General features: G+C 51.5%; 2 protein-coding genes across 5 annotated transcripts in view; one reads left to right on the top strand and one right to left on the bottom strand.

Annotated features, from left to right (window-relative positions):
- Positions 1 to 22171, bottom strand: part of TBCD (tubulin folding cofactor D) — a 186900-nt gene that overhangs the window by 84914 nt on the left and 79815 nt on the right. The gene's annotated exons all lie outside the window — the stretch shown is intronic.
- On the top strand, positions 11650 to 21963 carry ZNF750 (zinc finger protein 750). The gene is made up of 3 exons (XM_003281648.4): positions 11650 to 11772; positions 18757 to 20374; positions 20515 to 21963. Exons 2-3 carry the CDS (start codon positions 18939 to 18941, stop codon positions 21248 to 21250), a joined length of 2172 nt encoding a protein of 723 aa, XP_003281696.2. The 5' UTR covers positions 11650 to 11772; positions 18757 to 18938; the 3' UTR covers positions 21251 to 21963.

The raw sequence follows: 22171 nt of genomic DNA, 5'->3' as shown, positions 1-22171 counted from the left end.
GGTTTAAGTTTCCTTAGCTGCATCTCAAAATTTTAGATAGAATAATTTTGTGACTGTTTATTTTTATTTTTAAACTTTTTTAACTTTTTATTTTAAAACTTCTCCTGAGACTTCTTTGATTCATGTGATTCAGACATTTGTATATCTTCTAACTAAAAATGATCACCTTTCCTTTATCATTCTGTATCCAGTTTTTAATTTCATTACTTTGTGAGCATGGAATACCATCTGTACGCCAGTGAGTCTCTGAAACGTCTCGAGACGTGTTTTATGGCCTAGCTGTGTGATATCTGTGAATGTTCCTCAGGTGTCTACAAATGTGTATTCTCCAATGGCTAGCCACAGGATTCTGTATCAATTATGGAATCATGCCAATCACCTCTGTTGTTGAAATACTGTAGGTACACACATAGTATGTAATGTGCATTTTATACATATCTGTATCTCCACTACATATTTAGTTATCAATAACTGGGAGGTGTTTTGAGCTCTCAGGAGGATACCGGGTCTGTCCATTTATCTCTGCAGCCCTATTAACTTTTGCTTTTCAGCTTTTAGAAAGCTGAGTCGGTCCAGACTCACCACAAGCCCCACACAAATTCAATGCAGGGACGGATCGGGGCTGATGAGGCCATGGGGGCCAAGTCACCAGTCCATGCACAGCCATACTGTAGGGGGTGCAGGGTCAGCACACACAGCCAACAACAGCACAGCCAACAACAGCACAGCCAACAACAGCACAGCCAACAACAGCATAACAGCACAGCCAACAACAGCACAGCCAACAACAGCACAGCCAACAACAGCATAACAGCACAGCCAACAACAGCACAGCCAACAACAGCACAGCCAACAACAGCATAACAGCACAGCCAACAACAGCCAACAACAGCACAGCCAACAACAGCATAACAGCACAGCCAACAACAGCACAGCCAACAACAGCACAGCCAACAACAGCCAACAGCACAGCCAACAACAGCACACCAACAACAGCACAGCCAACAACAGCACAGCCAACAACAGCACAACCAACAACAGCACAGCCAACAACAGCATAACAGCACAACAACAACAGCCAACAACAGCACAGCCAACAACAGCACAACCAACAACAGCACAGCCAACAACAGCACAACACAGCACACCAACAACAGCACAACAGCACAGCCAACAACAGCACAACCAACAGCACAGCCAACAATAGCACTACCAACAACAGCACAGCCAACAACAGCATAACAGCACAACCAACAACAGCACAGCCAACAACAGCACAGCCAACAACAGCACAACAGCACAGCCAACAACAGCAAACAGCACAGCCAACAACAGCATAACAGCACAGCCAACAACAGCACAGCCAACAACAGCACAACCAACAACAGCCACCAACAACAGCCAGCCAACAACAGCACAGCCAACAACAGCACAGCCAACAACAGCACAGCCCCAGGAGCTGCCGCACACAGGGGCTGCTGCTTTGCTTCTGCCTCCAGATTGTGCACAGCTCTCTCCGAGAACTACCAGGGAAGGGGGTTCCAGCAGAAGGTCCTGCCTGGCTGAGGTGACATGACGCAAAGCCACCATGGTCGCATCCTCTGAGAGGGACCCGTGTGGCACCACGGACAAAAGCAGGTCTCTCTGGACAATGGCAGTCCCACCCCCGGGGCGACCACGAGGATTCTCGATTTATCCACGTGCTTGGAACAATGCCTAGCGACTGCTAGTGCAACGCAGTGCAACGCGGTTCTTACTTTAATTCCTACTTTCAGAGCTTGAAATGAACTTGAGATAAGCTAAAAAGACAGTAACAAAAAACAGGTTAAGGAGATGAAAGGGGAAATGAAAACCACAGCAAGGAAACAAGGAAAATATGAAAAGGGGCCAAAACCAAGGTCTGGAAATACCTGAAGGAAAAGATTTCACTGCAATGGATGGAAATGCGACTCTCAGGAGTCCTCTTAGCTGAGGAAAAACAGTGGCCCTGAAGACCAAGCCCGGTAGGCAGCCCCAACGCAGCAGGCAGAGGGGGACATCGAGGTGGAGAAGACGCAGCAGGCAGAGGGGGACATCGAGGTGGAGAAGACGCAGCAGGCAGAGGGGGACATCGAGGTGGAGAAGACGCAGCAGGCAGAGGGGACATCGAGGTGGAGAAGACGCAGCAGGCAGAGGGGGACATCGAGGTGGAGAAGACGCAGGGGGGGGGGGGAAGACGCAGCAGGCAGAGGGGGACATCGAGGTGGAGAAGACGCAGCAGAGCGGGGGAAGACACAGAGGTGCAGAAGCCTCCAGGAGACACAGGAGACAGGATGAGAAGGGATCAAGCCCAATGGCCTTTTGTCTGTTCGCATCCATTTTCATCGTTAGGTTTTTCACTGTTATTTGTAGCACGATAAAAAAGATCTGAGTACTAATTTTTTAAATTTTATTTGTCCTTGTGCAATTTAACTAATGACTTCTGTACCTGGCTGCTGTGCATGTAAAGGCACCCTCTGAATAAACTCCCTAGACAGGGGCCACACGAGTTGCTCTGGAAAACTAACAAGTCTGAGTCAGGCGAGTGAGAATGCCGAAGCGTAAGACACTCGCTGTCGGGGTTCGGGGAGGAGAGGAGGTGAAGAAAACTGTGGGAATTCTTAAACTTGGCCCAAGTTCACAAACCTGAAGCGGGTTTCCCAATCAAAGACAAAACAAGCCATAGCTCAGGGTTTCAAGTTTCCCTCTTAACACAGAAGCCACAGCGCCGATCCGCACTGGGAGAGGAGGGAGTGACAGGACGCTGTTTAAACAGAAACCAAAAGCCGCTCGCCCTCCCTCTGACTCTGACGGTGCCTGCAGAGCCGCCAGGAGCCCCATTTCCAAAGCCACTCAGGGCGAAGGTGTTGGGAGGGAGGAGCAGGGGCTGTGCGCCTGGTACAAAGGCTACCCACAGGCCACACACCCAGAAACTGCCAGCCCTGCCACAGAGCACCATCCCACAGGGCTGCGCCCACCCATCCCCTCACACTCACCAGGCAAGAGACAGCCTGGAGGCGCCTTGGTAGGAAAAAGGGGCAACAGAGAGGGGCCATTTGCTCCACTCCCACTCATCTGAAAAAATTAATTAGCTCTAGCTCCATAAAAATTCACATCACGGGCCCGGCCCGGTGGCTCACGCCTGTAATCCCAGCACTTTGGGAGGCCGAGGCAGGTGGATCACGAGGTCAGGAGATCGAGACCATCCTGGCTAACATGATGAAACCCCATCTCTACTAAAAATACAAAATATTAGCTGGGCGTGGTACCACGCAACTGTGATCCCAGCTATTCGGGAGGCTGAGGCAGGAGAATCGCTTGAACCCAGGAGGCAGAGATCGCGCTACTGCACTCCAGCCTGGGTGACAGAGCAAGACTCTGTCTCAAAAAAAAAAAAAAAAAATTAAATCGTGGCGTTATTTGTACAAATTAAAATTTAGGTATTGGCATGACAAATCTCAGACTTCAAGTTACAAATAAAGCCCTCCACTTACTCATCAAAGTCAACAAATGTCCAGAAAGAAAGCTTTCCCCAAATTCTCTCATACACCTTGGTCGCGTCTCACCACAACGGCCAAATCAACTCCACTTTCATTTCTCTGCGTCACTGAGTTGTCTGACACAATCAATGAAACCCCATTGATGTTCTCAGGGTTGTTTTTTGTTGTTTTTTTTTTTTTTTGAGATGGAGTCTCGCTCTGTTGCCCAGGCTGGAATACAGTGGCATGATCTCAGCTCACTGCAAGCTTCACCTCCTGAGTTCACGCCATTCTCCTGCCTCAGCCTCCCGAGTAGCTGGGACTACAGGTGCCCGCCACCATGCCCGGCTAATTTTTTTATATTTTTAGTAGAGACGGGGTTTCACCGTGTTAGACGAGATGGTCTCGATCTCCTGACCTCGTGATCCGCCCGCCTCAGCCTCCCAAAGTGCTGGGATTACAGGCGTGAGCCACCGCGCTCGGCCTGTTTCTTTTTAATGAGAAACCAAATGTCTCCTCGGCCACCTGCAAAAAATGGCTGAGCAGTGCCCACAGCGCCCAGAGCAGGTTGGGCCCAGACCTTGGCCACGACCACAGGCACATGGCAGGTGAGGACCCCGGGGGTGCTGCTGGGCTTGGCCGTGTTAGCGTGTGTGGCCCAGAGACCAGACACTTGAGGCCTGGCTCCTGGACACGCGGTTCCAGGCAACGAAGGTGGGTAGGGAGGGAGGCAGCCCTTTCTCAGCTGAGCTCTGTTCAGTTAAATCGACTTCCCAAAACACAGAGGCCTGCAGGGGTTCTCAGGCAGGTGACCATGTAACACAGGGGAAGGGCTGTGACCTGCTCCTGGGCTGCTGCTCCAAGGTGACGGGGGCAGAGAGGTGTCCAGGCCTGGCTGGCGGCTTCCAGGCAACCCAAAGGGAGGGCCTAGGGCCCTAACCCAAGCCAGCAAGCCTGTGTAGCGTCATCCCCGAAATCTAGGACAGTCTCCAGGCTTCCCCTGGGTCTCAGCCAGTCTCACTACCGCCAGGGACAGAAGGCAGAGGCCGCAGCAGGGCCCCGCAGCAGCAGGAAGGGCCCCTCACTAGGGAAGAAAATCAGGAAAGGAAGGGGAAGGGGAAACAGTGGAAGTCCCAAAGAGAGCAGCGGGCAGCAGAGGCCTGGACGAGAGGACACGGCACAGGGGACGCAGCGCGTGGAGGGGGCAGCAGAGGGCTGGACGAGAGGACACGGCATGCTGGACGCAGCACATGGAGGGAGGCACAGGGCTTACAGTCATGGCACACTCAGCACCACAGGGCACACAGCAGCCCCTAGGCCAGCGCGAAACCAAGACAGTCTCACTATGGGAATTCCAACCAGAAATGAATGACAACCAAGAAATCCTAAGAAACACTTTCCAAAGGAAAGGGAGGGGCAAGTACTCAAAACCCCTTAAGAGCTGGAGCAGGTCAGGGGAGGGCAGGAGACAGGACAGGCCTGTGGGGGTTCCTACACCTTCTGTTCCTCCTCCTCTTAACATGCGCTCGGCACACAGACCCGGGATGCCCTGCCCCCAGGATCTGGAATCTGGTTGAGAAGGGAAGGGAAGCCGAAGCCTGCCTGCCACCCTCACCCCCTAAGCCTCCCGGTCCCATCCCACAGTTCTGCCCACTGGCCTGAGTCCCTTTAGGAGGGCAGAGCCCTGAGACACAGCCGGGCAAGAGATGCCCTCCAGCCCAGAGCCGTTCCTGAAGCTGTGCCCTTGGGGGACAGAATGTTGCCGTGTCTCCCTACAGCTGTGGCAAAATCAGACTGGGAGGCTGATGCCAGGCCTGTGGATTTTCTGCAGAGTTTTCATTTCCTTTCTCCTTTCCTCTGGATGCAGCACCCCACAAGGAACACAAAGGATTAAAACAAAAACAATCTTGTATTTTAAGAAGGTCAAAGATGTGACACCCTTCCTTCATCACAGGTGTTCTGTGAGAAATGCTCACAAGTCCCTTTCACGAACAGGAAGACCGAGGCCCAGGGAGGTCAGTAATTGATGCCCCAAGTCACAAAGGGTAAAGACGGAAGAGCCAAGACTTGTGTCCCAGCACACAGTGCACTGGAGAGGATGATGCTGCGAAGGGACCGGGGTGGGGTGGGCAGGACGGAGAGGAAGGGGCTGAGCCACACAGGACGGACAGAGAAGAAGGGGCCAGGCCAGACAGGACGGAGAGGAAGGGGCCGGGACAGACCAGATGGAGAGGAAGGGGCCGAGCTGGACAGGACGGAGAGGAAGGGGCCGGGATGGACCAGATGGAGAGGAAGGGGCCGAGCTGGACAGGATGGAGAGGAAGGGGTCGAGCTGGACAAGATGGAGAGGAAGGGGCCGAGCTGGACGGGATGGAGAGGAAGGGGCCGAGCCAGCCATGTCCTGTGCCTCACTCCCGACCCGGAAACTAGGAAAGCTCAACCAGGACTGCACTTCCAGCCTGTGTACCCCTAGGGAAAGAGGCCCTGACATAGAGGCCGCAGCGCCAGCACCTGCCTGGGTCCCTGGCACCCCCCAACACACACTGGCACCAGTGCTTACCCCCAAGAGCAGCCACCACCCCAGGTACCCCTCCATCCCCACCCAGGGTCTGCACCCACAGGGAAGCACCCCCCACATCTGGTGTAATTCTGCTCATCACCCTCTGGGCTGGGTACCTCGGCCACGTTCCCGACCTGTGTGTGGGGGAACTCCACAGGCCAGGTGCGTGGTGCTTCTGAGTAAATGGACCAGTGCAGGTGGTGCATTTGGCACGGTGCCCCACACCATGAACACGCAAGAAACAGCAGCTGCCACCCCCATGACGGTTCCTAAGATTTGGTCAAAAACCTAATCACAAGACTTCTGAGTGACACAGGGGGTTGAACACGTAAAAAATAGCAGGTAAAATCCCACCAAAAACAGCAGAAACGGACCATTTTCTTCTTTCAAGGGATAAGCTACAGGGTAGAAGAGGAAGGGCAGGGAAGGCAGCACCAGCACCACGGAGGAGCCTGGAAGTGCAGGGACAGCAGGAAATGCCTCAGACCGAGAAGTCCAGCCCTCCCCTGGAGGGAGAAAACCCAGACTCCCCCTGATCCACAGGACAAGTCCCTAAAAAGCTCCAGATCTGTGGCACCACAGAACTCTAGGGGGTGGGGCAGGGTAGGCCTAACCCAAGGAGCACAGGGGCAGGAGACAGGGCTGACTCTCCGAGGTGCTCACTGGGGCAGGAGACAGGGCTGACTCTCCGAGGTGCTCAGCAGAGGCCCTGGAAGGCAGGCAGCCACACTGAAGATGCAGGGAGGGCACCAGGCATGGCGTGGCGCTCCTGCAGTCCCAGCTACCCGGGAGGCTGAGGCAGGAGAAGCACTTGAGACCCGGAGTTCAAGTCCAGCCTGGGTAACACAGCAAGACCCCAGGTCTTTAAACACACACACACACACACACACACACACACACACACACACACACACGGAGAACATCCACCCCCACTCCTCCACCCCCTACTAAAAGAAAGCTATCACTAAAATCCTTAGATAAGAAAAGCTGGCCGGGCGCAGTGGCTCACGCTTGTAATCCCAGCACTTTGGGAGGCCGAGGCGGGCGGATCACGAGGTCAGGAGATCAAGACCACAGTGAAACCCCATCTCTACTAAAAATACAAAAAAAAATTAGCCGGGCGTGGTGGCTGGCGCCTGTAGTCCCAGCTACTTGGAGAGGCTGAGGCAGGAGAATGGTGTGAACCTGGGAGGCAGAGCTTGCAGTGAGCCGAGATGGCACCACTGCACTCCAGCCTGGGTGACAGAGCAAGACTCCGTCTCAAAAAAAAAAAAAAAAAGAAAAAAAGAAAAGCTACTACAACTACTGCATGAGAATGAGATGCTACATAACGAACACTCAGAACAAAACAGAGCTCATGGAAACCAAAATTAGGAAGCAAGCACTTAACAGAAGTGTTGAAATATAAAGTTAAGAAAACTAAGACTACTGAGGATAAAGGAAAGAACCTGCAGGTGAGAAACAGCTGTCCATAAAAATCAGGAATCACAACTGACATAAAATTCCACAACACATAAAACTAATCCCTGGTGGAAAAGTATCAGCCTGCAGTTGCCACGATCTGGGTGGGGAAGGGTGGCATCGGTGTGACGGAACTCTCTGGGACCATAATGGGAGAACACATTTGTCAAAACTCGTTAAATTGTCCTCTTAAGACCTGTGCCCTTCACTGAATGTAAAGCTTACCTTTGAAAGAAGAATCATAAACTAGTAAGAATATTCCTGCAAAGTGTTTGGGGCAAAGCAGACTAATGTCTGCAACTGACCTGAAATGCGCAAGACAAGTAAGCTGGACGGGGAGGGGGAGGGAAGGGTAAGTAAGCTGGACGGGGAGGGGGAGGGAAGGGTAAGTAAGCTGGACGGCGAGGGGAAGGGAAGGGTAAGTAAGCTGGACGGGGAGGGGAAGGGAAGGGTACATAAGCTGGACGGGGAGGGGGAGGGAAGAGTAAGTAAGCTGGACGGCGAGGGGAAGGGAAGAGTAAGTAAGCTGGACGGCGAGGGGAAGGGAAGAGTAAGTAAGCTGGACGGCGAGGGGGAGGGAAGGGTAAGTAAGCTGGACGGGGAGGGGGAGGGAAGGGTAAGTAAGCTGGACGGCGAGGGGGAGGGAAGGGTAAGTAAGCTGGACGGCGAGGGGAAGGGAAGGGTAAGTAAGCTGGACCGGGAGGGGAAAGGAAGGGTAAGTAAGCTGGACGGGGAGGGGAAGGGAAGGGTACGTAAGCTGGACGGGGAGGGGAAGGGAAGAGTAAGTAAGCTGGACGGCGAGGGGAAGGGAAGGGAACGCAGACAGCTGTGTTAACTGGAGAGCCCCGCTGTTGGGTACAAGAGAGTTCACTGGAGCATCCTTACAACTTGTCTGTATTTTGAGAATTTTCACACTAAAATGTTAAGAGAGAAAGAATCAGGAATCAGAATGGCATCAAGGTTCTCAACCGCAGTACTAGAAGCTAGAGAAAATGGAGAACACTTGCAGCCGGGTGTGGTGGCTCAAGCCTGTAATCCTACCACTTTGGGAGGCCGAGGCGGGCAGATCACGAGGTCAGGAGATCGAGACCATCCTGGTTAACACGGTGAAACCTCATCTCTGCTAAAAATACAAAAAATTAGCCGGACGTGGTGGAGGGCGCCTGTAGTCCCTGCTACTTGGGAGGCTGAGGTAGGAGAACGGTGTGAACCCAGGAGGCAGAGCTTGCAGTGAGCCGAGATCACACCACCACTGCACTCCAGCCTGGGCGACAAAGCGAGACTCCGTCTCAAAAAAAAAAAAAAAAAAAAAAAAAAAAGAAGGAAACAAAATGGAGAACACTTGCAAAAATCTAAAGGTAAATGATTTCTGGCCTGAAATTCTAGACTCAGCCAATCAGTGAGGTTGAAGAGTAGATAAAAACATTTTCAATAATTCAAGACCTCCAAAAAAATCTCTCTTGCACTTTCTCAAGAGCCTATAAAAGGTGTGTGCCTCATGTCAAACTAAATGACTAACTCAAGAGAGAGACGACACGGGGTCCGAGCAGCAGGCCTTCCAGTGCAAGAGAGAGGCAGGCAAAACCCCCTGGATGACTGGGAAGGCAGACATGGGGGCAGAAGGGCAAAGAGAGGCTGGCAAAACCCCCCAGATGACGGGGAAGGCAGACATGGGGGCAGAAGGGCAAAGAGAGGCCGGCAAAACCCCCCAGATGACGGGGAAGGCAGACATGGGGGCAGAAGGGCAAAGAGAGGCAAATTCCCATCTTCCACAAAGGGCAGACACCACACAACACCTCGACCAGGAGTGGAGAAGGAAGAGGGAGAGAGAGAGGGCACAGAACCACCAACATATCAGTACGGCTAGAATCAAGGAGGTAAACACCCAGCCAGGCGCTGGGATAAGCTCCCTCCCTGCCGGCTCAGCTCCCGAGGAGGACCAGGGACAGAGACTCTCAGGAGCAGGGTGGAGGGTGGAAGGTACACAGATCCTCAAAGGCCTCACTGGACCCTTCATGGCAAGGGTCACAACACTCAGCTTAGGAAAGGCCAAGGTGGGGCTTCTGGGCAGAGGGAGTCATAGCGCAGACACCTGGCACTCCTGCCGCTGAGAGGTGGAGCCCTCGGCTCCCACCTTGCATCTGGGCAGCACGAGGCTGCCTCGGCAGAGAAAGGTGACAGAAGGGACACCCTGACAATCTGCGGCCCAGCCTTCTGGAGGACTGGAACCTTCCACCTTGCTCTCTTCAAGTCCTGAGCCATCATACAGCTGCCCACCCTCCTAGGGAGAACTCTGAAGTGCTACTAAGTGAGGATGAGGTTCCAGCTGATCTCAGGATTCCAGCTGCCCCTCCAGGACAGAAGGCAGGTGAGTGAAGCTGTCCTGGACGCTCCAGACCAGTCACCTGCCAGCTTTCTCCCACTGAGCCACCCCAGTCAGTGTCCATGAAACAGAAGCAGCACTCAGCCAGGCCCTCCACAAACTCCTGACACAATATATCCTAAGACGTAATAAAACGGTGCTTGTTTTAAGCCACTAAGTTTGGGATAGTTTGCTATCCAGGAATAGGTAAGAGGGACAGGGAACTGCTGTTTTTTGTCGTAAGACTTACATAACTCTTTTTGACTTCACAAAGTATATGGATGTCTCAATGGACAAAAGCCACCAAAAAAAATTTTAAGGTATTAAACCATCCTGGGCAACATGGCAAAACCCTGTCTCTACAAAAAATTCGCCAGGCGTAGTGACCATGCCTGTAGTCCCAACTACTGGGGAGGCTGAGGCGGGAGGATCACTTGAGTCCAGGAGGTTGAGGCTACAGCGAACCGTGATCGCACCACTGCACTCCAGCTTGGGTGACAGAACAACACCCTGTCTCAAAAGAAAAAAAAAGGGAATTAAATATAAAAGTAAAAGCAAAGCCATGTAAAATCTTAAGTCTTAAGGAAAAAAATAAACAACAAAAAACAAACAGGCCGGGCGCGGTGGCTCACACCTGTAATCCCAGCACTTTGGGAGGTCGACGTGGGTGGATCACAAGGTCAGGAGATCAAGACCATCCTGGCTAACACAGTGAAACCCCATCTCTACTAAAAATACAAAAAATTAGCCGGGCGTGGTGGCGGGCGCCTGTAGTCCCAGCTACTCGGGAGGCTGAGGCAGGAGAAACGCAGTGAGCCAAGATCATGCCATTGCACTCCAGCCTGGGCAACAACAGCAAAACTCCATCTCAAAAAAAAAAAAAAACCAGCATCTGTCCTGGCCAGCTGGTCCCTATGCCACAGCCCTGCAGCCTCAGGCTCATCCAAGGGCCTGACGCCAGCTCATCCCACCTCCTTTCCCAGTCCTCAAACCGACACCACATGCCAGCCTTCGCTACAGCTGAGGTGCGGCCTCCGATTAAATAAGCAAGCAAGCAGTTTTGAGGGGGGTGTGGAGGTAAAAACTGGACCCTGAGTTAAGTGCGTCTGCAATTTAAAGTGGGGGGAGGGTGGTCTGCGGGAGTGCACAGCTGGCCCCTCCCCCGCACCCACACACCCTGCTCCGCAGCTCTTGCGGTGCCTGGAGTCGGGCAAGCTCCGGCAGGTCCCTGCAGCCGGGCGCTGGGATGAGTTCCCTCCCTGCCGGCTCAGCTCCCGAGGAGGACCAGGGACAGAGACTCTCAGGAGCAGGGTAGAGGGTGGAAGGTACACAGATCCTCAGAGGCCTCACTGGACCCTTCATGGCAAGGACGCCATGAATGCTGTACCTCCCAGGGCCTGCGTACTTGAGAATCAATCTAAGTGTTTGCCTCCTGTGTACACACGCTCAAGTTCTAAAGGAAAGTCTCACATGTCTTTATCATAACGCCAAATACTATCGGGTGTGATGAACATAGTAATCTCTATTCTAACTGCGGACACGTCAAAAGCCCTCCGACATATGGCCGTCCAGGCAGCACTGACACCGCACTCACAGACGGTGAGTCTGGAGACAGCGCTGGGAGTCTGCGAGACACTTGCTGGCTGGGTCCAGTGCTGGGGAGGCTGCCCGCAGCAGCTCGGTGGGTGCAAACACATGAATCGTAGCTGCGGGCAGGAGGAATATCAGGTGCATCTCTACGCCCCGAGGGCTCAACTCCTACACTTAAATCCCTCCCACTGGAACAGCAGGCTCCAGTTTCACCGAGCAAGCGTGAGAACAGGTACTGCTTCCTGAGCACCGCCAGCCACCGGCACCAAGACCCAGCCACATCCCAGCACTGCCCACCTCTGGTAAGTACTTACTATTTCTTTTCAAATTCAAGTTTTATTTTAAAACTCTTCTCAGACGTATCTACAATACCCGGCTGAACGCAGCGTCTGCCTCGTGTCTGCTCTGCCTTGCTCTGGGCTCCGAGGATTACTCAGGACCCAGCAGGTGCATGGCTGGGATGCAGACCACGATTACAAAACTTCTAATGAGGCTGACACTTTATTCTAAGAACATGAACAAGCTTATCTGGAAATTAACTCCTTGTTCTGCCCTAAAATTCATAAAAGTTAAACCAACACAAATTCATATTATTGCTTAACTGTTCCTAACCTCAAAAACAAACCACAACAAATGCTACCAAGAGGTAAGGGTCATATATATATGTGTGGTGTATGTATATTAGGGTGAATCTAGGGTTATATATGTGTGGTGTATGTACATTAGGGTGAATTTAGCATTTATATATATGTGTGCTGTATGTACATTAGACACAGCTGAATTTAGGGTTGTATGTGTGGTGTATGCACATTAGACAGTGCCGAATTTAATATCTAGTTTAACTTTTAACAGTTTTAAAATTTAAAATAAGTACACAAGCTTACGTAAAGTTTAAAATTGGACATAAGCTTTCAAAAACAAAACCAAACCAAAGGGGTTAAGTTTCTGTTTGGTTGTTAAGGTCTTCTGTACATATAGACACAGACACAAAAAGGGGTTTTTTCCTTATATGAAATTTCTCATAAATCTGATCTGGAGGAGAACAATTACTGACCAAGCACAATCCGTCCACATTTGTGCCCCTAATTTTCACTGCGCATTAGCAAAGGCCTTCCAGCATTTCTGACCGGAGTTTCAGGATGAGGCGGCGACTGTAAAGTGGTGAGCGTTTGTTTACGAGCTCAGGTCTGTAACTCGGGATCTCCTGCCGAAACTGGAATTAAGAGCCCCTGGTTGTTTTTCTGGATCCATTCTTCCAAATTATATCCCCAAAGACTGTCTTTTCCCCAGGTCTTGGTTGTCCTGAGGTTTATCTTTCATTTTAAAGAACCGAAAGGCTGGGAGGGAGTGGCAGTCAATCACTGGAAAAGCTCAATTGGAGTAAAACTCACAAATCTTGTTCTTGCGACACCACAGTGGGTAGGCGACAATGGTGTGTCCTTGAGTTATGCAACAACGCCACATCACAGTATTGTAATTACAGCATGCCCTTCACAACGCTCCAGCCCGGCAGGCTCCTCGCCAGACAGCTGGACACCACCGAAAGGACCATTACAGCACAATCTCAGGGCACAGGTTAGGACACATGACAAGCATAGTTACCCAGCCTGTCACAGAAACGTCCCATAAAGTTAAACTGTAATTACCTCCACTGTGTCGTATCAAAGTTTTTTTTTTTAAGAACTCTTTCTCTTGTCTATTTTTCAAAGTCCAAACTCCTTAGAAGTTTGTTAAACACCCCAACTTCTCACTATTACCCTAACAACTGTCTGCTGCATTAACTGTCCACACTTAGGAACCTTTGGAAAGACAGTATATTGGCAATTTAGAACTTTAAAAACAAGACAGACACAACCCCGTGGCCAACCGAAACCACTCACTCTTCAAAGCACTGTCTGTGTGGGCAGCTACGCCCCAACACCCGGCCCAGTGCACGTTGAGCAGGAAGAGAAGCGAGCTCTCAGCGCCCTTTCCAGAAGCCAAGTGCATCGGCTGAGCACACAACATTTAAAATATTGAGAAAGGCACAGAGTGGCATCTGTAAATACAGCAAGAAAATCCTGGTGAAAGCTCAGCTGGATCCCGAGCATGTTCTAAGCCACTGCACCCCACTGTTCTTATGCCCTTTAGTGTAGACACCGTCTACATGGGCTGCTTGATCTGAAAGAATTTGGAGAAAGATGTCTTTGTGCCAGGCCAGGCTCAGAGGAGGTGTGTTGGAGAAGAGGGCACACATTAGCCAGCAGCAGGCAGGGAAGACTCTGCATAAGTATTTCAGTAACAGCCACCTTTGATCCAGATCTGGAAGCTCTGTGGAATGTCCACCCTGCTAACGCTTCCTGCTGATCCAGTGGGAAATGAGAGGAGGATGAAACCCTCCTTCAGGATCACACCGAGGTCTTCGCTGTAAAACACACTAGCACTGCAGTTCTCCAATGAACGCAGATAATGAACGAGACTCTGCTTTATTCACAGACAGACAGACAGCTCTCCGGGCGTGTTATTAACTAAAATGGAAACACACCTCCCCCAGGAGAGAAAAACGCCCCGCACTTCTTTATCCCCTCTAGAGAAAAGCTGCACCTCTAAATGCAAATCCGAATTACTGTAAACAGCTAGGGTTCTGGGTTACACTGTTTGGGCAACAACATACTCTTTTGGGAATACTTAACACCAGCAGCTGCCAGAGTACAAAGTCGGGCTGGTAGAAACTGACCACACAGAGACTATTTCAAACGCTGTGCCCACAGAAAGCTGTGACAGCCTGAGGTACTGGCCGTCGGGTTAGGTTTCTTCATCCTTATAAACCTCACTTAAGCAGGACACAGAACTCACAGGCTGACATCATCATCATTTGAAATCTTACCAAAGCAACAATGTTATCCCACTTACTTCTCCGACACTATTGTAGTTTTATAGATCAGGTGAACTACGCCCGGCTTACAACTGAAGCAGCTGTGCTCCCTGTTTTAATTAGCAAATTGTGCAAGCCTGAGAGGTCAGTTTACCCAAGGTTACTAAAACGACTGCCCCAGACTCCAAATTGACACCAATTCCCTTCGAGCAACTGAACTCCAAAACACTCTCACCCACCAGGGGCTTCCTCCCTGCCACACCCGCTTACGTAAACTAACTGATCAAAGAACAAAAGGGCAAATCGCTCAAAACTTCAGACAATAACATCTGACTAGAAAAGAGACATATTAATATAAAAGCAATTATTTCCCTAATTACTATTTTGGGCAACAGCAGAGCTTACACGTAACTTGCCTGTTGTAAAGCTTTTGAGAAAATCTAACCAACATGGGTTTTGTGGGGTTTGTTTGTTTTTTGTTTTTGCCTGAAAGTATCAGCAATGTGAAATAACGCTGCTTCGAAAACTAAAGTCCTCACTTTCTTAAAACCTGAGGGAGCCGTCTGCTCCTCTGAGGGCTTGTGTTTCAGGCGCTAGAGGTGGCGTTTCGGTCTCACGACGACGCAGCTCTCACTTGATGAACATTTTGCAACTGTCATCGTTTCGATCATGATGCTTCCAGCTAGTGATGAAATCATCAGTTTTCAGGTCCCTGCCATAACACATCCTATACAATCATGGGAACCTGACTTGCAGAGGTTCTCACGCCTTCAGAACCAGGGAGCGCGGCGAGGCGTGCCGGCACAGGCCCCACTGACTGATCTGGCTGGCCCAGCGTTTGGCTGGAACCAGGCACCAGCTTCTCTACTTCCTGAAAGGAGGCAGGGAAACTGCTTTCATCACCCAGGGCAGGTCTGCCCCACACGGTAGGGACTGAGCCCATAAAGAATTATTTCACGTTCTTTCTTCTAATAGGGGGAAATTAGAAAGACAAAGCTATCATTATGTGTTTCATTTGCTTGGCCTTGACCCAGTGCCTTGTAGCTTCTGTGGCAGCCCACGGTGGGAGAGGGGTGCTGAGCACGGGGTCTGAGCCCAGGGTGTCACGCGACATCCTCCCTGATTGTAGGGTAACAAACATCTTGTCCTCATCCAAACCGTGCCTCACTGTCCCTGCTACACAGAAACTTATCACAGTGAAGGCGGCAGGTCAGCAGAGCCCCTTTTCTACCTAAACCACTTCTTAGCACATAAATGTCTTAAAGAACTTAAAGTATGTTAACAGAGGCAGTTTGTAGGGTGAAGGGTGGTTCTTTGTGTTTTAAGAATTATGAATAAATGAGCCAGGCATGGTGGCTCACGCCTGTAATCCCAGCACTTCGGGAGGCTGAGGCGGGCGGATCGCCTGAGGTCAGCAGTTTGAGACCAGCCTGGCCAACATAGTGAAACCCCATCTCTACTAAAATTACAAAAAATCAGCCGGGCATGGTGGTGGGCACCTGTAATCCCAGCTACTAGGGAGGCTGAGGCAGGAGAATCTCTTGAACCCAGGAGGCGGAGGTTGCAGTGAACTGAGATCGCACCACTGCGCTCCAGCCTGGGCAACAAGAGCAAAACTCCGTCCCAGAAAAAGAAAAGAAAAGAAAGAAAGAAAGAAATATGAATAAATGAGTAGAGAAACCACTTTGCTGAGAATAGAATCAGAGCATTTCCCCGGAGTTCAGGGCAGCCATATGAAAGCCCAACCGCCACCCCGGCCCCTGGCGTGTGGGAGGAAGGACACAGGGGTGCAGGGAGGAGGGGTGGCGCCTCGCTTCAGGGACAGCTGCCTCCCAGGGTCCCACACACGTTGCTCTATTTTCAAGGGGCGGCTTTTCACTTGACTTTTAGCCACCCTGATGTCTACACATAAAACTTCGCAGACTCAAGAATGGGCACATCTGCCCATTCCTTAAAAAAAAAAAAAAATGCAGTTGAAACAGTTTTCTTAAGTCATTTCCATTTAGCTTTTTTTTTGAGGCAGGGTCTCATTCTGTTGCCCACCAGGCTGGAGTGCGGTGGTGGGATGACAGTTCCCTGCGGCTCAATCTCCTGGGCTCAAGGGATCCTCCCGCCTCAGCCTCCCAAAGTGCTGGGATGACAGGCGTGACCCACCGCCCCCAGCCCTCCATTTAACTTTAATGTATTTTTTTTTTATTATACTTTAAGTTCCGGGACACAAGTGCAGAACGTGTAGGTTAGATAGGTAAATGTGTGCCATGGTGGTTTGCTGTACCCATCAACCCATCATCTAGGTTTTAAGCCCTGCATGCATTAGCTATTTGTCTTAATGCTCTCCCTCCCCCCAGCCCCCCACCCCAGACAGGCCCTGGTGTGTGATGTTCCCCTCCCTGCGTCCATGTCCATGTGTCCTCACTTACGGGTGAGACCATGTGTGTTTGGTTTTCTGTTCCTGCGCTAGTTTGCTGAGGATGCTGGCTTCCAGCTCCACCCATTTCCCTGCAAAGGACATGAACTCATTCCTTTTTATGGCTGCACAGTATTCCATGGTGTACATGTGCCACATTTTCTTTATCCAGTCTATCACTGATAGGCATCTGGGTCATTTAACTTTATTTTTAAGCTGTATGAAAATATTTAGACCCTAAAGACCTTTTCCTTTTCACATTTTTAATACGAATTAAAGTGCTCAGCCTTGATCCACTGCACCTCCACCCCATCTCCCACTCGCGCTGTCTCCCAGGCAGTTGCTGCTTGAGTTGCTCCAGGCCCAGCTGCCACGTGGAGAACCCCAGACTCTCAAAGCCTCTGTTCTGGGCCGGGCGAGGTGGCTCACGCCTCTAATCCCAGCACTTTGGGAGGCTGAGGCAGGTGGATCACCTGAGGTCAGGAGCTCGAGACCAGCCTGGCCAACATGGCAAAACCCCGTCTCTATTAAAAATACAAAAAAAAATTAGCTGGGCGTGGTGGTGGGCGCCTGTAATTCCAGCTACTCGGGAGGCTGAGGCAGGAGAATCGCTTGAACCCGGGAGGCGAAGGTTGCAGTGAGCTGAGATTGCACCATGGCACTCCAGCCTGGGCAACAAGAGAGAAGTTCCATCTCAAAAAAAAAAAAAAAAAAAGCCTTTGTTCTCAGCCTTGGGTGTGCGGTGCAGCCTCTGAAGGAAACCTGGGGCTGGTAAGGGGGACACAGAGATCCTCTGGAAGAATCCAAAAGAGCAGGCCAGCTCTGACATCACACACACAGCCTCTGGTGGGTCCTAGGACCTGAGCAGGTGTGGCCAGAGGGCTGAACCCACTCCCTAAAGGTTAAAGGCTAGGACAGCTTCCTCCCATGACCCAACCATCTCTCAAGTGGATACTGCTCACTCTGGTCTCCTCTCGGGCAGGAGTGTGGCAAAGCTTTGGTTCTTCCATTTGGAGGTGCACCTGGATGGGCAGGCGCTGCTGGCCATGCCTCCTGGCCAGCAGGAACAGGGTGACTGTGAAAGCATGTCTCACAATGCTGCTGTCACTCACAGGATGTACAAATTCACCAACAGTATTTCAACCATTTAAGTCAACATAAATATAGCATTTGTAGTCATATCTGAGACAACATAAATGCTACTTAATGACAAAGCTGACTTTAGAAGCAGTAGGGTAGAGTCTTGTGTTCGAATGTTCTTCATTTTTAAACAAGCACAGGTAGAATACACCAACGACGTGGCTGAAGTGGGCAGAAACTGCCGCTAATGCTTAGGGATCGGCCCCAGGGGAGGCAGCAGCATTCATGGTGTTGGGCTCTGCAGACCGACAGCAGGGGCACGCAGCACTTGAGAAAGCTCCCGGCCAGCAGGTAGGAGCAAGTAGACGGTGGCCAGCCCATGCGCTGTGTAAAAGTGAGGGGGCACTCTGTGACTGTGGGGTACACGTTAAGGGGAAACAGCCACAAACCCCTTTGTATTTCACGTGAGAGTGCGGCCGATCACACACTCACTGCTTCAAGCGTGTAACCCCCGAGCAGAGTCGGGCAGCACTGGGACAGGACTCTGTCCAGACCCTGGCAGGGGGCTCGGTGTCCTCAGCCCCTGGCAGGGTGCTCTCGAGGAAAGGTCCAGGTCACGGGATAAAAGTTCCCAAATCTCAAAGGCTTACAAGCATTCTCAGAACAGACACTCAACGTACCACACACCACACTCCACCTCTAGGCCCCGAGGTGACTCTTTCAGATCAGACTCAGAAAACAGAAAACGTGGTGGGGAGGTGGCAGCCAGGTTACCAAGGGCAGGGCTGCTTCTGTGACCAGCAGCTGCTCCCCTCAGGAGCAGGCGGTTTCGGCCCTTCAGGGGCTCTGCTTCAGGGATCCTGCGGCGCTGTGGCGAGCTGAGGCCGGCTTTTCGCCAACCCCTCACTCGCTGTCCTGACACCAAGACTCTGCTCTTTATTACAGCTCCCGGCCGCCAGATGACGCAGGCTCTCGCCAGACCCTCAGCACGCAGAGCTGGCTTCTGATAGAAGTGCTCGGGAAAGACAGCAAAGCGGGAGGTGCCCTTTTAGAAACCACGAAGTGCACGCGGCGTCGACAGTGATCACGCCACCTGGACAGCCAGAGTCCGAGGCATAAGGAGGAAAATGAGTCTTCTCAAAGAGCGGAAGCCAAAAAAGCCACATTACATCCCCAGGCCTCCAGGAAAGCCCTTCAAGTATAAATGTTTCCAATGTCCCTTTACTTGCAATGAGAAGTCACATCTTTTTAATCACATGAAGTACGGTCTTTGTAAAAACTCGATTACTTTAGTATCAGAGCAGGATCGAGTTCCCAAGTGCCCTAAATCTAACTCGCTAGACCCTAAGCAAACCAACCAGCCCGATGCCACGGCGAAGCCATCGTCTTCCAAGTCTGGCGCAAACGGACTCTCCGCCTTCGACTCAAAGCTTCAGCACAGCTCTGCCAGGGAAGACATCAAGGAAAACCTGGAGCTGCAAGCCCGGGGAACCCACAGGTGCCCGGGACAGAAGCCAGCCCTCCACAGGGCATCAGCGTGCGAGAGCCCAGCTCCGGAAGCCGCCCTCGGTGCCCAGCCTGCTCTGGAAGGCGCGGCTCGGCCTTCTGCATTTGTTCCAGTCGGCGAGCACAGACTCAAGGGGCCAGACAACGCCGAGGCGCCTGAGACACTGGCTTTACACAACCCCACCGCCAAGGCCGCCTCTTTCCACACCAAGTCGGCCTTCCACGCCCCTGGCTACCCCTGGAAAGCCGGCTCACCTTTCCTCCCACCAGAGTTTCCACATAAAATCTCATCTACAAAGGGGCTTGGGGCCATTTCCCCTTACGTGCACCCCACCATCCCCGAGTACCCGCCTCACTTTTACACAGAGCACGGGCTGGCCACCATCTACTCGCCTTACCTGCTGGCTGGGAGCTCACCCGAGTGTGACGCACCCCTGCTGTCAGTCTACGGAGCCCAAGACGCGAGACACTTCCTGCCTCACCTGGGGCCGATCCCTAAGCACCTGACTCCATCTCCAGCCACATACGATCATTACAGGTTTTTCCAGCAATATCCCTCTAATCTGCCGATTCCTTACGGATTTTACAGGCCAGAGTCTGCATTTTCCTCCTATGGTCTCAGACTCCCACCTGTCGCTGGCCTCACCCGAGATCAGAGCTCTCACCTGCTTGAAGAAGCCACCCTGGTCTATCCAGCCTCGAGTCCTTCCAGGTTAAACCCTTCGGACCCCAACAGAAAACACGTCGAGTTCGAAAGTCCAATTCCTGAGGCTAAAGACTCCTCCAAAGCTGAGCAGAGAGACACGGAAGGGTCCAAAATGAGCCCCCGTGCAGGGAGCGCAGCCACAGGCTCCCCAGGGAGGCCGAGCCCCACCAACTTCATGCAGACGAGCCAGACCTGTGAAGGCCTGTACGACCTCTCCAACAAGGCGGCCTCCAGTGCACGGGGAAGACTCCACCAGCCAGAGCAAAGCCTCACAGCCTTCAAGCCTGTTAAGAAAAGCACAGAATGCCGACCTGCCCAGGCTCCTGAGAGCAGAGCAGAGTCTCCAATAAGGTAAGAGAATGTCATTTTCAGAACCTCCCGGGGAATGTTTCTGGTTGGGTTCCATGAGCCAGGCTTATACTTGCTCAAACTGCTTCACAAGTCGCTTTTCTAAGCAAGCTCCCACTAAGCTTTTTCTTGGCTTCTTCTAGCCTCAACGTTGGGGACGGAGACCCTCCCGCTCCGACCGGGAGCGCTCCTCTCGTCTCGGAGGCCGCGCCTTCCAGTCCGGACGACAGCTCCAGGATAGGCCCCCTCAACCTCTCCAAGAAATCAGAGATAAACCTGGCAGCCACGCATGAACCCATGTACCAAGGTGGCCCCCAGGCAGAAACCGCCAGCTTCTCAGAGCTGCAGGACCTTCCTCTCAATCTCTCCGTGAAGGACCCCTGTAACGCCCAGGCTCCGAGGCCTGCCTTCCCCGGCCGACCACGAGCTGCAGAACCTGCTGCTGGTGTTCCACAGAAGACTGGGACAGAAGGTTCTGAGGATGGGCCCGGCCACCCTGAGACCAAGCCAGGCTGCCTTGACGGTGACGGGGCCCCACCCACAGGCCCCGGCGAGGAGGCTCCAGACGCACGCGCGGTGGACAGCAGTGAGGAGCAGAAGCAGACGGCAGCCGTGGCCCTGTGCCAGCTGGCGGCCTACAGCCCCGGGAACATCCGGGTGGGCGATGGGGATGCTGCGGCTCCGGAACCTGCCTGCCAGCAAGACACACCCACACTCAGCTCCATGGAGAGCCAGGAGGCCCAGTGTGGCCTCAGACCCAAAGGACAAAAGAGGACAAGTCAAAGGGATGCTGGAAAATCCCAGCAAGGAGCTAAGAAGGCGAAGCTGCAGGACACGGCCAGAGTGTTCACACTACGAAGGAGGGCCCGGGTGTCCTAACGCCAGGTTCACACGTGTGTTCACAGAGCTACGGCCACACACACGCCTTCCAAGGTAGCGAGCTACAGCACCTCTGAACTGGCACTTTCACATTTTAACAAATGCAGCTGCTTCTTCTCAAAAAAAAACAACAAAACAAAACAAAACAAAAAAACCTCCAATTCAGTTTTTATAAATATTAAGCATGAATATTAAAAGGTGCTTCTACTTTTGGCTGTAAAAACACCTGAATGACTCTAAGACTGATAAGTATTTTCAAGTCTAAGCTGTCTTACAGAAGATCTTTTATAAATGTTTCCTTATAAATATCTCACCATTACAACAAATTGTTTTAACTGTTTTTCTATTAGCTCTAGCTGCATATTTGATGTAAATGACAATTACTGAAAAAATGTCAGAAAAAACATTTTCAGTACTAACATTAAAGTGTCATATACAAAAAAGAAAAATGTGATTTGTTATAACTAAATAACACACAAACATCAAGAGGCTATTTATACAAATAATTTATTTCCACTAGGGAAAGTGCATTACTGGTGAAGGTATTATCAATTTATTCTACTTGCTTATAATGTTACAGTGAATGTTCTAGCTTACTCTGCCTCACTTTCCATTCCCCAAAATGATGTGTATGTTGCTAATTTTCCAATAAACTCATATGAACCATAAGGAAACACAAAATGAAGATAAACATAAATCAATGTTATCCTTTAAAATATTTTGCCATAACAGTTAATGAAAAAGAGCTGATAGCTGGGGCAGCAATTAACCTGTGAACGGATGCGTGTATGCACACTGAATTGTGTGGGTGTACACGTGTGCTATCTGTGGGGGGGAGTGTGTGTGCACATTCACCCATGTGGGTGTGCATGTCTACGAGTGCGTGTGGGTGTCTGTGCATGTCTCAGATGTGTGTGCACA

This window comes from Nomascus leucogenys, chromosome 14 (assembly GCF_006542625.1).
Source record: "Nomascus leucogenys isolate Asia chromosome 14, Asia_NLE_v1, whole genome shotgun sequence".
NCBI classification, from domain to species: domain Eukaryota; kingdom Metazoa; phylum Chordata; class Mammalia; order Primates; family Hylobatidae; genus Nomascus; species Nomascus leucogenys.
This window is presented reverse-complemented; position numbering and strand designations above follow the sequence as displayed.

What these genes read in the sequence shown, in the direction of transcription:
- ZNF750 (XM_003281648.4), top strand. Translation starts at nt 18,939, where the DNA reads ATGAGTCTTCTCAAAGAGCGGAAGCCAAAAAAGCCACATTACATCCCC. An exon ending in AGAGCAGAGTCTCCAATAAG is followed by an intron (nt 20,375 to 20,514) that starts GTAAGAGAATGT and finishes GGCTTCTTCTAG; the next exon opens with CCTCAACGTTGGGGACGGAG.